At 40.5% G+C, this 16,604-nt stretch overlaps 1 protein-coding gene across 3 annotated transcripts in view; it reads left to right on the forward strand.

Annotated features, from left to right (window-relative positions):
- Positions 1-347: 347 nt before the first annotated feature.
- Positions 348-16,604, forward strand: part of satb2 (SATB homeobox 2) — a 46,613-nt gene continuing 30,356 nt past the window's right edge. For all 3 annotated transcript variants that reach the window (XM_053328518.1, XM_053328519.1, XM_053328520.1), the window contains exons 1-3: positions 348-1,046; positions 10,477-10,692; positions 15,436-15,621. In XM_053328518.1, coding sequence (XP_053184493.1) covers positions 10,521-10,692; positions 15,436-15,621 — 358 coding nt within the window. In that variant the 5' untranslated portion in view covers positions 348-1,046; positions 10,477-10,520. The remainder of the gene's footprint in view (positions 1,047-10,476; positions 10,693-15,435; positions 15,622-16,604) is intronic.

A 16,604-nucleotide genomic window follows, 5' to 3' on the forward strand; every position in this document is an offset into this window, starting at 1 on the left:
AAATGCATAAACATAGAGAAAAAGGAAAAAAAAAAAAAGTTTAGTTGGACACCCCTGTTTTATTTTATGTGTCCTATAAGCGAGATCCGGCCCACAAAATGCTTTCATGGGTCAGATTAGTATTTTGACGCCCCCTCTCCTCCCTCCCTTCCCTCTCTTCTTTGTCTCTCCTCCCTTCTCTCCTCCCTCTATCAGTCAGTGCGCCCGTTGGCACAGGAAAGATTGAAAGTGACACACTCTGATTAGAAAGCGGTCCTTTTGCGCCGATAAATGCCACTATTACTGTAAGTTCAGACGCCGGTGTTTGCTTTTTCGGTCAGCTTTCTGTCCTGGGTGTGTTTTTTTTCTCTCTCTGTTTTTGTTTACGCACCAGCTTTTGTCTTTATCTGGTTGTGTCGCGTTATTTTTGCGCTTTTCTCTCTCTCTCTCTCCCCGATGATGAAGCCATGAGTTCAGAGGAGGGCAGACTTACGCTACAGAGACGCTTTCTGAGCTAAAAAGAAATGCGGACAAAAATGTAAAGGGAGGACGACAGAAAAAAAAGTCCAGACTGCATCTGAAATATCAAGTTTGTTTTTGAGCTCTGCTACGAGAAAAAGGACCCCCAAGCTCCAGGACAAGTGCTGCTGTTGACTCTCTCTCTCTACCTCTTTCTCTACCTCCCTCACTCATTGTCTTTCTCTCTCTCTCTCTCTCTCTCTCTCTCCTGCCACCACTTCCCCACAGACTTGCATCCTCCGTGCGGGGCTCCGGTGTCCTTCCACCTATCCATTCAGTGCAGTCCGCTGCTTTGCGCGCTATCGTCGCCGCCAACCTCCCCTCTTTTTTCCTCCCTCCCTCCCTCAGTCCGTCCATCGCTACTAACAAACTTTTTTCCCCCTCATCCTTCCTTGTGGATCTCCGGTCCGGTTCCCGAGTCCAGATTCAGTACCAGCGTGATCCGTGTATCCGGGAGTTGAAGCACAGCCCAGCCCTGGATTCAATACTCCTGATCAATGGACAGAGCCTCCTCAGCGGCCAGCAGCGCTACAGACACGCCGTAAACAGTGAGTAGCTTGCAGGCAAACACACACACACACACTCTCACACACACACACACACACACACATACTCAACACACACACTGAAGGCTGCATGTTCATCTGCCCGCCAGAAATGATTTAAAACACTATAAATCATCATTAAGTCAATATGATCAGATAAATATAGGCCTAAATAATACATTGATCCAGTAGTAGTGACATTGAACTAATAGCAACTAAAAACAAACTTTGACTATGAGCCAAAGCTATTGTACATTTAATCAATATATTTGTTTAAATGAAGGATAAAGTATTATAATTATTAATGTGGGTGCAGACCGTTAGTCTAATAATAATAACCTATTTAATACACGCCATATTACTACCACTTTCTATTAGTGTTATTATTATCATCATTATTATTATTACAATTGTTATTATAATTATTACAATTAGTATTATAATTAGTGTTAAATTAGCACGTGTGTTATTTTTCAGTAATAATACATGTCATTAATTTTCTTCATTCATTTTATTATTCATATTTTATTCCTTCATGATGAAATTCAGTTTCTTGGCACTGTTCTGTGTCTTGGAGTAATATATATGTCTAGTGTTTTTAATCATTTTATTTTAAAGAAGTAAATATTGAATAGTGTGTAAAGCCGCCATTAAATATATAGAAGTTATTTTAAATCTCAAACAGTCTAGAGATGCTGTGAGGGTCATTTTTGTTTTTACTCTCCTTTGTAGAGCATGTTGGGTTAGTGTTAGGTTAGCTCAATGTTTCTTTTTGGCCTTATAGGCTTTATATAAGCCTATAATACCTATACCAATAATTTACACTAAAACTTCGTCACTGAATGCTGTGTGTGTGTGTGTGTGTGTGTGTGTGTGTGTGTGTGTGTGTGTGTGTGTGTGTGTGTGTGTGTGTGTGTGTGTGTCTAACAATTCAGAAAAACAATATTATTATTATTTTCGGTATTTTCAGAAAACAAGAACACCTCTTAAAATGCGTCACGACATCACTTCAACAATAATTTCCGTCCACTTAACTTTTGCAGAAATAATTAATGACCAATTACGTTCAGATGTGTCACCTGGTGTTACTGATTAACACGTGCACAGTTTAAATAATAGCTTTTTAATCTGCGTCTTCACCAGTAAACGGGACAGATGATGAATAAAACATATGGAGGGAACGGAAAGGTATAGCAGCTATACGAGGGCCTTTTAACCTCTGCGAGACACTAGACAGCACACACACACATACACACACACATATACACACACACAGACACAGACAGTTAACAACAGCCTTGAAGCAAAGTTAACCTCAAGATGGATGAAAATGCTCATTCAATTCACAAACGTCAAGAGGACTGAAATGACAAGTGAGGTCTGATGAGGGGGACTTTAGGAAGTTTAGGAAAGGCCTCCAGCCTGCTCTGCGCACAACAAACTGAAGCCAAATGCGTTTGACTACAAATGAGAAACAGTCCTCCTGCAGACCGTCATGTCAAAAGCAATATTTTGTCCTGCACTAAACAGAAAAGCTTTTTTTTTTGGTTTGCATTCAATTCTCGTGTTAATTTTTGTATTAAATCACAGTTTTAAAAGTTTGGAATAAGTTTTAAATACGCGCGCAGGTCAGGCGCTTTTACGCACAAGGCGTGAGAGAAAAAGTTAGCTTTTCCTTAATTCACTTCTCACTTTTTAAATATGTCACTTACTCCTTTATTGATGCTCCCTGTATGAAAGCAGAGCGTCGTTGCACCGACAGCAGCTACTTTCAGCTCCAAACCGAAGTCTTTCGTCCTCTCTGACCTTTAAAAAACACAGCGGGCTGACTCAGTGCGCTCCTCTTTTCCAAACCACCAGGAATCCAAACAGCCTTCATGTTTACAATCTTCTTCTTCTTTTTTTTTCTTCTTAAAAAATTTACACACATGTGATTCCAGCTTCCGTTTACACAAGTGACACTTTTTTTTCTTGAATTTGTGGATGGTGAATTTAACCCATCTGGATTCAGGTTCATATATAAATCATAACGATTGAACACACTTCGGTAATTGTAATAATAATGGCGCAATTAAAATAATACGTCAAAAAAAGTAATGACAGCACCGTGACGCGTCAGTGTCAACCATTTTCGGTCTCCCACAAGGCGCCCATCATACCCCCCCTCCTCTCCTCCCCACCAACACACACATACACACACTCACACACAGACACACACACACACACACACACACACACATAAAAACATTTTCTTTTTTGGGCCAACCGCGAGGAAAAATGAATTCGTTTCAGTTGCTGTGATGGGAGACTTTCTGCACCCGCTCCAGGTTTCTGGCCTGTCTGCTTAAAGTTTGCTCAGATGTTGGAGGGAAAGAAAAAAAAAAGTTGACGTGAATGAGGGGTTAATGTGTAAAGAGTTTGCGTATCAAAATAGTTGGAACTGCTTATTTTTCTTTTGGCTTTCACGGAGCTGCACAGTCTTAAAATGTGTGAGGCTTCTTTTTTTTAAAATTCTCATTCTGCCGCCAAGTGTGTGAGAAGATTACAGACAGTGATGGTGATGCGCTAGTTATTTTGGCCTTCAAATTTACGCACATTATGAAGAACCCTTCCTTTGGCCTTTTTTTTAGATTGACTGGCATTTTTCAGTAGCTGAAATATCTTTTTATTTTATTAGTAGTTTTTTTTTATTTAACTTTTTTTTTTTAGAGGTCAGTGTTACCTGATCCCAGCCACAATTAATTAAGATATTAAAAATCAAAGCTTATCTCCTCCATTTCAGTACTCTAAGTAACTTCCAGTCCTCTATGAACTACAGCTATCTGTTCACACGTAATATGGGTGTGTCTGCACTATTAAACTACAGATTAGATAGTGGAGAAGCTCTGTGGGCAGAGTTGGAGCTTCACTAATGATGCTCCCCTCTCCAGCTGTTGCCTGGGTGCCATTGCTGCTGTCTGTGTACACTATCCCACACAAATCACTATAATGTCTCTGATTGTAGCCTTGTGCATATTTCATTTGACGCCCTGCGGCTCAGGATGATTGTTGCTGATAAAATTTCATGTTCTTTTAAAGCTCTAAATGTAAGCGAGCGAGTGGACGCTGAGGCTTGCCCTTTCTGTTTTTCCGGCTTGTTCTTCTCCCACCCACAGTTATTCCCACTCTGGTGAGACTGGTGTGAGCTGTGGTGGAATTGGTTTGGCAATCGGTGTGTGCACGAGTAGATTTTGTGTGTAAGTTGAATGGGATGTTGTGGCCATTTTTCTTTAAGCAGCACCAGGTTTTCTAAACGTCTGAGAGGCTTGCTCGTGTACAATTTAGGGTTGAACAGAGTGACTGGATCACCTAATGATGTAGGGCAGCTGGAGTCACAGTCACAAGCGTCACTAAGGTTGCATCACTGTGCTACTGTAACACTATTATTTTGTGCACATGCATGTGTTTATGTGTGTGTGTGTGTTTGCTTGTCAGACTCTTACTTGTCCCCTCTGTGTGTGACAGCGTTCAGAGTCAGTGTGTGGTCCCTGGAAGTGTTAAAGCAGAGTCTGTGTAGCATGCTGGTTGTGGTTTGTGTGGCTTAGTGTCTGTCTGTGTGTGACTCTGTATGTGTGTGTGTGTGTATGTGTGTGTGTATGTACATGGATGAATGTATTCGAGCACGCGTGTGCATCTCCTAGCTGGAAGGGCGAGGCTATAAATGCTCACTGTTAACCCGTATTATCAAATGAGATGTTTACGAGAGAGCCAAACATGTTTGCCAGAAGGCCTTCGTCTCGCCCCCTCACCCCGGTTATTTTCCCTTAGTGTGTGTTTGTGTGTGTGTGAGAGAGTGTGAGAGTGTCTGTTTGAGCCTGTGGACCCTCTCCAGAGCTAAAAAAAAAAAGAAGTTATGTCTGAGTGTGTGTTTGCCATAAAGGTCTCTCTTCCCCTCACACCAGCTCTCCCCACATCACAACACTCTCTCAGTAACACATCTGATGGTCATAAACGGCAAATTCCACAATAATGTAACCTTCCCTAACAGCGATCATTTCTCATAAACAGCCACATAAAAAGTTGCATGTTGTTCCCCATTTTGTTTTCAGACTTTAAAAAGCACATTCTGAGAATCATGTGTTTTTTTGCACTTCCCCACTCAGTGTTATTCCTGCACATTTTGCTGCACATTAATTGCGATGTGTTGTGTGTGATGTGTGTTGTGTGTGCGTGTGTGTGCGTGTGTGCATGCATGGTAGCTTTGCAGGGAAGCATTTCCATGTCTGTCCCTCCCTGTGCATACAGTATGTGTACATTCAGTACATTTGACAGCAGGGTTTTTAATATCGCTGCCCCTCCTCCTCCTCTTGCCTTCTTTTATCTGTGCTGCAGAGCCAAGCATTAACCAATAGCTTGATAACCATGCTATAAAAGTGGATCTCGCACAGGAAGAGCAGCCGTATCTCTGAATATTTTCCTATAGGTGACGCCTCTCCCATGCTCCTCTGCTATCAGTGCTAATAATGCCCTCATAGGTCACTCTCTCTCTCTCTCTGTCTGGTTTGCATGCTAAAGGCATAACCTTTCATTAGCAGACACGTATCATAACGGCGAAAGAGATACCAGACAGAGAGGGAAAAACCAAACTAACATTGAGTCTTTCCTGCTCTAACTGCCTAAGCGTCACACTCTCTTCAATTTGGCTGTGTTAAGAGGTTAGTTGTATTTCTTACTAACACTTTCAGATCCATTGGTTTCTTACATGTGCAGATTTAACATCTTATCCTGCTGTTTGGCTGATTGCGTTAACTTTTCACCCACAATTATCCCTGTTATTCCTTCTTGTGTCTCCAATCGCAGAGCATAAGTGTGTCTGTGTATGTGTGTGTGTGTGTGTGGGTGTGTGTGTGTGTTTCAGAGCTGCAGTGTTTACTGCTCTCCGTTTCCTGTACACCTACAACTTATCACACCGGGATTACAATGAAGTAGTGTGTGTGTGTCAGGGTGTTGGGGAATGGATTTGGGAGACAGGAGGCGCCATTAAAATAGTCTTCTTTTTGAAGGAGGAGTGTTACATCAGCTTTATTCTACCTGTTGTTACCCTTAAAGTTTCATATGTTGTCTGCATTTTGCTTGGACAGAGGTCTAACATTAAAACAGCACGATGAAAATGTTTTGTCACACGTCGATGGTGAGATTTAAAGAAATAATGGCACGAACGGAGACAGAACGAAACTAAAATGAAAGAGTGACAGCATGAACTTAAAAAGTGCACAGCAGCTCTCACAGACCGCTCTAAGTTCCTCTGCTGTGGCTCCCACTTCACACTTCTTTACTCCCATCATTATACCATATGTCTTTCAAATGGATGGGACTACCAATCAGTGTTTGTCAGCCGTCTGATTTGTAGAGTTTAGACTGGCTTTGAATTACATGTTAGCCTCTGTTTGTGTGTGTTTACGTCGTCAAGCTGGACATATTGTTTATAGGTGTGTTTGTTGTTGTGTCCTACTCTTCTATTTCTTAGGGTGTGTCTGCATTTTTGCTCTGCAATCTTGTCTTTGGCCCTCAGTATGTATTTGTTATGTCTAGAACATGTAATAATGTGGAATTTGATAGTGGCTTATCATGAAAACAAGAGGTCGCCTCAGTATCAAACATAATGCGGGACAAGCAGAACAGAGTGGCTTTTTCTCTTTATATCTGATAACATATTACATAAGAATCTTTAAGCTGTTATTACATTTTTATTATTATTATTATTATTATTATTAGAATACAGCAGCTTTTTTCACCTGTACGTGATCTTTTCATTAGGTGAGAATTTCAAAGCAAATCCTTGAATAATTCATTGCATTGTTTCTTTGAGAGCCATGACAGTTGCCCACAGAAGCAATAAATTGAGAAATGTGTCATGACCCCTTTCCTTATCAAAAAGACATTACATTTGTTCTCCGTCTCCATAACAGACACGCAACAGCTCCTCTTATCACTTCTTTATTAACTGCTTTAAGTATCACGCCCTTTATTCATTCACAATGTAACACAGATGGATTTAGGATATGCTTGATAACAATCATAGTGTTTGAAGCCTGATATCCATGTTGATAAATCCAACATTTTACTGTAGTCATTAACATGTGATGTATTTTATACCATCATACAGTTATAAAGTTGTACCCATATTCGTCTAAAGATGGTCTTAAGAACAAAAGGCTATTGCTCAACACACCTATAAATGGATTAGCATTTATAAGTATGGGATGTGACTGTAATATTGTGATGTCATTCCACACCCTAGTCAATATTTACTTGTCAGTCAGTCAGTGCTGTTTCAAGATGGACATTTAAAGACAAATGAGAAGCATTGAATAAAAGTAAGCAAGAATGTAAATAAGAAAGTGTGTAAGCCATAAATGACAGTGATCATAGTAATCTAAGGGCTTTCTACACATTATTGGAATCACACCTTAATATTTCATAAACAGTTACATACTTACCTTCACTATGTTCTTCACACTTCTGTACTACTGAAATTATAAGAAACACTAAAAAGTTTCATATCAGTCGTAGGTAATATTTTACTTTTTGATCCTTAACTCCTCTCAACACAAACTGAATAATAGACATTAAAGCGCCAGCAAAATAGGGGGGCTGTATGAAAATGATTGGGGTAGTGAGGGCGGCTGAGTGTCTGGTGTTTCACTTTGTAAGAAGAGAGCGACGTCCTTCCAAACACTGCAACAGCTTCCCAACAACACGTCAAGTTATTATAACGCTGCCAGATTTATACAACCAGTTTAATCCCAATTTAAACCGTAACATCTTTAAAACTCCCAATATACACAGTAATAAAACACAAGTGTTGTCATCTAAATTATGAACCATGGTGCACATGAATTTTGTCTTTTTTGATGAAGTTATTTATCTAACTATTAACTATAAGGACAGGCTGAAAATAAAAATACAATGTTTTTTAGACACAAAGAAAAGAAATAAAAGACTCTCTCTTGACCCCTGCCCTCCTAAAAAAAAAAAAGGTCAACCCTGCTACCTTCAGCCAAAATAAGAATTACACCACCCCCACCCCCTCTTCTTTAACATCCTCTTCCCTGCTAATAATTTTTTAATAGAGTTCCTAAAACTTTTTTAAAAGTTGAAAAATAAAATACATTCACATGTCACACATTAAAAAAAGAAACCTTCATCTGATTGCATGTACTCCAGGTAATCTTCTAACCTGGTAATATTTTCTATTGTTGTGGTGGGACATCTTATCTCTGGGACGGCTCTGAGAGAGCAAGTGGGGGTCAACAAAAAATGCACAGCATACTAATCTTTTTTTTTAATCTCTTAGGTCAAATACCAAATGAAACGTAATTGAAGCAGGATGTGTTGGGAGATTAGATGATGCTGGGAAACTGTCTGTTTCTGTTATTGTGCATGCATACGTGTGTGTGTGTGGGTGTCCCAGGTTAGATGGTGAGATGTCGGCAGGGCCAAGTCTTGATAGGGATCGTCAGTAGCGGGGCGTGGGGGGGCTACGACAGGTTAGGACCTGAAGCTGATAAAGACAGATTCTCAGGAGGATTATTTTTTAAAGAGGACAATTCAAAATGAAATAGTCTCTGATTTGACCTCCTCTCACAGTCACACTAACAAGGCAGGTAGAGTTCCACTTCACTAAAGAGCAGTGCTGGCTGTAAATCGCAGCTGACAGCAGCCAGTGAATTTCTTGCAATGTTGTATTATATTGAGGTGTTCTTTATTGTAGCAACAACATTTCTAGTGGTTAGATTTATTTGCAAAGCCTCCCTTTTTCTCAGCGAGCCTCACATTGTGAATTATAGCTACCACTGTACTCACATTTAAACCCATTGCTTTCCACTTAGTGTAACTCTTTGAACTTGTTTTTTTTTTTTTTTTTAAAGCCACTTTTATTAAACTCTGCCACTTGCATTTTTTCGCCCTTAGCCTCCCACACTTTTTAATCACGCCAAAGCTAATGTTTTTAATTTATTATTCATTTTGAAATTTTGCCCGCGCTCTTAATACTTCTCAGATTGAAGTTTTTTTGTTTTGTTTTGTTTTTCTTCTTTTTTTTTTTTCCTTTTTGGGGCGGATGGTGTTTTTCAAGCTGTGCGGTTGTTTGAAAGAATGAGAGTCAGTATAGGAAGGTAGTGAGGAAGAGAGAATGAAAGGAAGAGGAGGAGGAGGAGGAGGGAGAAGAAGAGGAGGAGGAGGGAGAAGAAGAGGAGAAGGAGGAGGGAGAAGAGGGCAGAGAGACACCACAGTTTGAGAACATTGTCTTTTGTTCAGCGTTACAACAGCTGGAGCAGTAAAAGCTGTAGAAATATTAAAAAGTGAGGGATGGGGGTACGGTTTCTAATCAAGCGCTGTGGAATATGCCACACACAAACAATAACCATGGATTCTCCCTCATTTGTTCTGGTGAATTGCTGGCCAATATCACTCAGCACAGAGACCCTCTGTGTTTTTCCACTTTCAAATCTGGTCACTAACTTGATTTCCATACTCTAATAGAAAAACCTCCCATGCTTACTCTCTTCTCTCTCTCTCTCTCTCTCTCTCTCTCTTGCCATTTTTCCACTGCAGTCTCTTATCTCTCTCTCTCTCTCTCTCTCTCTCTCTCTCTCTCTCTCCCTCTCGCTCTCTCTTCGTCGAGGGTCACACATGCTGGCAGATATTGTCCAGGGGCTCGTATGTAAATAAAAGCAGTCCATTTGGCCTGAGCAAGCTGGCTGCTCTTTGATACTTTGGCGTATGTCCCCTGTCTGGCCTGGCAGCATGTCTAATGGCATTACCCTGTATTAGACGTTTGGCTGACGCTCCCTTATCAAGGGACACCAACCCATGAGGCTGCACACTCTGGTGTGTGTGTGTTTGTGTATGCTTGCGTGTGTGTGTGTGTGTGTCAATGTTGGGGGTTGTGCCCATACATGTGTATGTGCTTGAGATCCTATGCTGACACCACATAATATACAGTCTCTGCAAACACTGATAAGGGACTGTCTCTGCTTCACTTTTTGTCACTTGTATTTTCTTCTCATTGATATGCATATCCTATGAAAAGATAAAAAGCAAACATACTTTCTGTGTTGCTTACTCAGTCTGTGACGCCACTTGTAACTGAGGACATTGTAAATCTTTAAATATGGGTCACAAATATATTGTTTTAGTCTCTTTTTAAACAGGCAACATAATGGCTAAAATGGCTAGGCAGTGAGTAAAATGAGTAAATGTTGCAGTTTGTTGGAGACACTTTTCAGCTGTAGATGAACACACATTTGGTGCACTTGTGAGTTTACAACAGCAGCAGCCAATCAATTCCCATTTTCTTCCTGTGAAACATACAATCCACTTTCTATCATTTTTCACCCGTAGTGACAACTTGTATCCCCGTCTTCTCTTTATTCCTCTTCATTGTTTCCAGACTCTTTTTCTCTGGCTGGAGCTCCTCTGGGGGCCTGGAGGAGGATGGAGCGAGGAGGGGAGAGTCCCATCACCCAGGACAGTCCTGAGCGAAGGGGAGGCAGCCCAGATTTGAGCGGCCTCCCACCACCAGGGAAGAAGGGCCGGTTGGAGCTCAATGGAAGCCCCACTGGGCCCCGCATACGCCACAATGGAGCCCCGCTGAGACCTCTAGGAGGTAAGCAATACATTGACCAATTGCAACATAAGGACTGAATAAAGAGAAAACCATACTGTTACTGTTTGAAGAGATAGATTTTAAAGCCAGATACCTTTTTTTTAAATGTGGCTACTGACAGAAAAATGAAAGACCTTGAAACTGAACATTTTGTCAGATTGTTGCAATAAGGTGAAACAGAGAAGACTACATGGTGACATTTCACCCTGGTGTCAGAAGTTTCCCAGATCCTATGTACCCAACCCATAGACAGCACTTGGCTCCGCACTGAGCCACATCCTGGCCATGAGTAGAGTTTGGCTCAGTGCACTGTGTTGTAGTGTGGCAGCGCTGCTGGGAGAACCAGAGCTGTTTCTACACTGTTAATCTATAAGTCTGGGGGGAACTGTATAATACAGGCTTACCAAATAAAGGAGATTGCTCCATATAAACAAGATTTATACAAGTCACTCTGGGTTATCGATCCCTGCATTCATTGTGAAAGTTGTTTCTTGTTTATGTGCGTGCATAATGTGTGTATGCACTTGTCCCTCTGTCTGGGTGTTGCCATATGTTTGCAGAAATGCCTGCATTTAATCTCATAAACTCTTTAACTTTTTTAACTTATTGAATGAATGATTATCATTTTAACAGTTTACACTGACAGATAAATTACAATCCAAGATGCAATGATTTTAACACCATGTTGGACCCCCCCCCCCCCCACCCCCACCCCCAAAATTTATTCTTGAATATTCCCTTGAATATATTATAATATTCTTTGCTAGAATAGGAAAAAATGGGTCTGAGCATTTCTTGGCTGCACAACAAGGGTTTATAAAGATCTGTGGTTTTAGAGAAGCTGAAGAGGTTAACAAAGCAACGAGGGGCTCAGATTCGACCACAGTGAGAAGAGAGGGACAGCGTATGAATGAATGTTAACATGTAAAGAAGGAGAACACGTTTCTGTGTGAAAAGAGTGACGAGGGACAGAGGGAGGGACAGAGAGAGAGGAAGGAGGAAGGGGTTTCCTGTGCTGAATGGGGCTGGTTTGCCTGTAATAATGACGGGTTGTCTTTGAAGACAGGAAACTCGACGTGTCTCCTCCAAACCACACTGCTGCCACGAGGAGGGGGCCACACACACACATACACACACACACACACGCCCACACAGACACAGACACAAACACACACGCACACACAGCTCGCAAACACAAACGCACACATTTAGATGCTCACACACACTCGCTCACAAACACATATGCTCTGACACTCACACCCAAGCATTGCTGCCAAAACACACACACATACACATACACATACACACACACACACACACACACACACACACACACACAGCACACATATCTTATTTTAATATCCCCGTTCACTCATCCCCATACATATTAGAGGGATTAGAGGTTTGAGGCAACATCACATCATCCAAACCAGATCACAGAGTCAGCGGGCAAATCACAGGACACTGGATATAAGAGAAGACAGACTGAGGTGGAGACGGAGGATAGAGTGAGATAGAGCCAGAGAAATAGAGAGAGAGAGAGAGAGAGAGAGAGAGAGAAAGAGAGAGAGAAAGAGAGAGAGGAGTGCTGGTCTGAGGGAGCTGCTCTGTGTTGACAGTTATATTTCCCTGTTGGGGGAAATTCACTTACTTGAATTGGCACGGTGCTCCAGTGTGTAATTCACTCCATGAGAGCCTGGAGGACTGGGAGCAGAGTGATTAATGGGGAGGAAATAGAAATATAGGAATTGACTGATTAAAACAACGGGTGGGATGGATCTGGGGAGGGGGAGCTAATGCTGCATGCACCTCATGTGTTTGTATGGAGGAGCAAGTTTATGTGTGTGTGTGTGTGTGTGTGTGTGTGTGTGTGTGTGTGTGTGTGTGTGTGTATGTGTATGCACGCGCGGGGGGAAAAGGGGGCGCGTGTGTATGTGTTTGGTATTGTGTGGTATCCATTGGGTAAAACACATTGCCATACCTCATATTATTAGTGCTGGGACACTGCCTAATGCTCTCAGTCCATCATTTCTTCAGAGAGCTTTAATTAATTGACAGTTGACAGGTGGCCCAAAACCAAAAGCCTTTTAGGAAAAAAGCTCATATTGGAGAAGAAGGAATGATGTTAGCACAGGGAGCCAAAAGGACACTGATGGCGGATGGGAAATATTGGAATGGAAAACTTAATATAACCAGAGGGGAGCAAGTGCTTTTCTCCATTTCAATTTAAAAATAACCCTATTAATAACACTGATGTAATGGTGTTTTATATTTATTTAAAAATAAAAAAATATATATATACATATAAATATATATATATTAAAATAATAGATGAGGCAGAGTTGAAGAATGCAAGTGTCTGAGGAATTACTTCCAGTTTTTGCCAATGTTTAGTCCCAGTGCAGGAAGTAGTGTGCCCTTCATGTAACAAGTCGGAAATGAAGGGTGTGGAGGTCTGGTGTGTGTGTGTTTATGTGTGTGTGTGTGTGTGTGTGTGTGTGTGGGAGGAGGGGGAGGGTGGTAGATGATCCTATCCAACTTTCATGCTGGACAGAGTTTCTGTCCTATTAAAGACCTACAATTAACATCCGCCCTTTAATGTAACCATGATCTTTCACTAACCTTAAAGGATAAGTTCACAATTTTTCAAGTCTGTTTTAAAAAAACAGTTTCAAGTTGTTGCACAGAAGGAGGTTTGTAGATTTTGGCCCCTATTGGTTACATTGTAAGGATGTTCTAAAGGTCAGTATGAACAGGAGGAATGGTTGTGGCAAGAAAAACTTATTTCAGTGTTCATTTGGGGCGCCTGGCTATTTTTTGAGGATGGGCTTGAAAAATTGTGACCATATGCTACAATGTGGAGCAGAGGAGGGAATTCCCCCCACTGAGCTCATCATTTTCAATACTTGGACGCCTAGAGCATTATTATACATGTACTGAATCATGGACTTTATAAGAAAAGAGAAAAAAAAATAGGGGCTGTGTTTTGTCAGTTAAGACCATGGTTAAATCCAGTGTCAACTATGGGTTAAAGGTTAAAAGTTAAAGGAATATTTCAACATATTGGGGAAAAATGGAACACAACATATCATTCTTGTGTGCTGATGAAATCAAATATAACATGTTAATTAGTGAGCTTTAGAGACTTTCCCTTGTTTCTACTCTTTGTGATAAGCTAAATGACTTTGCAGCTGGCTGTAGCATCATGTTGATCAGACAGATATAAGAGTGGTATCAACCTTCTAATCTAAGTGTGTGAGACCATGTTAAACTAGTAACATAGTATGAAGACTTTAGGAGATGACATCTGTTCATTTCATCAATGATGGCGGCCTGCTTCTGATGTCAGCCATATTTAAGCAAGTGCTTGTATAGCCGCATGGTCCAATTGACCTCTTAAAACATTTCACCATGGAGATGATTTAAAACCAGGATTTCTAAATTAAATAAAGTCACAGTTTTCAGCTTTAGTATGACCTGGGCAATGATTTACAACACTAGTTAAAATGTTGGCTGGAAGTATGCTTGTAGTGTTCCAATAAATGACAAATGGGTTCCCAACCGATTCCAACCAATCAAAAGCGAGTATCTTCCCTGCCCATTGTACAATAAATACATGAGCATGAATACAGCATGAGTCACTGAAAACACAAAATGATGCATATTTACACTTCTGTAAAGGACCTGTCACAAAATCTCTTAGGCAGGAGGTCAGTGTGGTTTGATTGACGAAGCGAGTGAGTTTGACGCTATTTGTACAGAAGTCCAACACCATCTTCCTCTAACCTCAGTGAAGCAGCTTCTGTCAAACCAAACTGTGACTGTGGAGTTGACAGATAGGAAAATACATAAAAATATTATTTTTGTGATAGTATCTTTTAACAGTATTTGGAATCCTCGTATGGGTTTTTTTAAAAGACAATGAAAGACAGCATTAGTAGTATTTAGCCATTCGTGATATAAGACTAGTTAAAATCAGCAAGGTCCCAGGTGACTAAAGCATAGTGATAAACAACATATCCGTGACTCACTAGTTCAAAATCTTTGTGACAGTTAATAATTAACATAAATGTCCCAAAACACAAACTTCAACATGTGCTGCCTTTGAAAGTATGTCGAGGATTTTTTGGCTCTAATTTGCTTCAACAAACTGTTCAACTTTCCTGCTTTGGCTCTCATCTTGCCTAAATTTGCATCATTTAGACATGTAAATTCAACAAGTTTTATTTTGACCATTTGACCTCACACTTTAGTATTAACATTTTATAATTGTATGTATTAGTTAATACATGCATTGGTAAGATTTTAATGTTTTGCTATAAACACTATGATTTTCTTGGCGGTTAAACTGTTATTTTTTTACAGTTGCAATTGTATGAGCAGCAGCTGTTATCAGTGTAGGTATTTTGTATATTTTCTTTGCATATCTGTGAGGGGATGTATTATTATAACTGCCCATCTATTAAGTCGTTTGAATATTCTGGGAATATCCTGTAGGCAGTGAACAGAGCTGTATATTACTCTTCTTGCTTTCCAAATGAGTCCTATTAAGAATTTCAGGTGTTGTAAAATTCAACCTTGTAAAATGTAAAAGGATGAAGTGATTCTATAAGCTTCACCCATTATTAATACAGTCCATATGTTTGCTTTCTATGATGGATAAACAGTGTTGTGATCACAGACAATAAAACCAGACGCTTCAATAATCTTCTTTTTCTTTTCTCCCCTCGTCCTGCTCGACAGGTCTGATGATTCCAGTCTTCTGTGTGGTGGAGCAGGCAGATGGAGGGGGTCAGACGGAGGGATGTGAGGGAAGAGAGGAGCACGCAGAGTTTGTGCTGGTCAGGAAGGACATTCTCTTCTCTCAGCTGGTGGAGACGGCTCTGCTGGCCCTCGGCTACTCCCACAGTTCAGCTGCGCAGGCCCACGGTCAGTCAGAGAGATGCTATACGCACAATCACACCAACACTGTCACATCTCACTACTTGTCTGATATTCTGAAAGAAAATGAGCCGTTCAGGTTTTCGAAATTAACCTGGTAGCTATTTCATGAGCAAAGGTCTCTGAATTATAATTCAAAATTCCTTGAAGTTAATCATGTGTAAATATTGATTATTTATCTACTGGCATTTTTTCCCAAATACATGTTTACAATGCTTACGCCAACTGATAAACACTCCATCCATCAATGTGTAAACTGCTGAAAGAACACAAAACAAACACTAATTTATCTATAAAGCAGAAATATAGAACATGTGATAGAGACAGAGATGCAAGTGCAAAGTTTTGAGCGTGAAGAGAACTATGAGCATGCATGAGTATGTATGAGTTTTAAACTTAAATGTTCCAAAATGATAATGAAATATAGGTCTTAACTAGCTCAGTCTTCTTAGTTGAATGTTTTTATAATAACAACTGAGTTCTCAAGTTCAGGATTGAGTGCCGAAAACTTTTTGGGTTCTCTTAAGTCTGCCCTTAAATGCACCAAAATCCTGACTTTCAGACTCAGTTTATTTTTGTGCTTGCTCATTAACTTTGTTGTCAATAAACTGTTTTAGCGTAAACACACTTCACAAAAGCAGATGAATGCCTTTGTCTGGTTAGTCTTTCCTGTAGGGGACAAAAAAAAAAAAGTCTGGTGCACTCAAGTCACACATTTGGCGTTTGAAGATAGCTAGCAGGAGGAGTCACTACCCCGTTCCCGTTTCATTGACAGAAAATTCAAGGCAAAGGATGTTGAAGTAATGGACACAACTGTTTATTTGACAAGTGATACCGCAGCAATGAGCACTTACCGAGAAAGAAAAATGCTGCCAAAATCAATAACCGTTGCAGATTGCTTAACTTAAACCACACACTCGACCAGGCAGAAGAATACTGAAAAACAGTTTTCCCCTAATCCTATTGAAACG

This window comes from Scomber japonicus, chromosome 11, assembly GCF_027409825.1.
Source record: "Scomber japonicus isolate fScoJap1 chromosome 11, fScoJap1.pri, whole genome shotgun sequence".
NCBI lineage: Eukaryota > Metazoa > Chordata > Actinopteri > Scombriformes > Scombridae > Scomber > Scomber japonicus.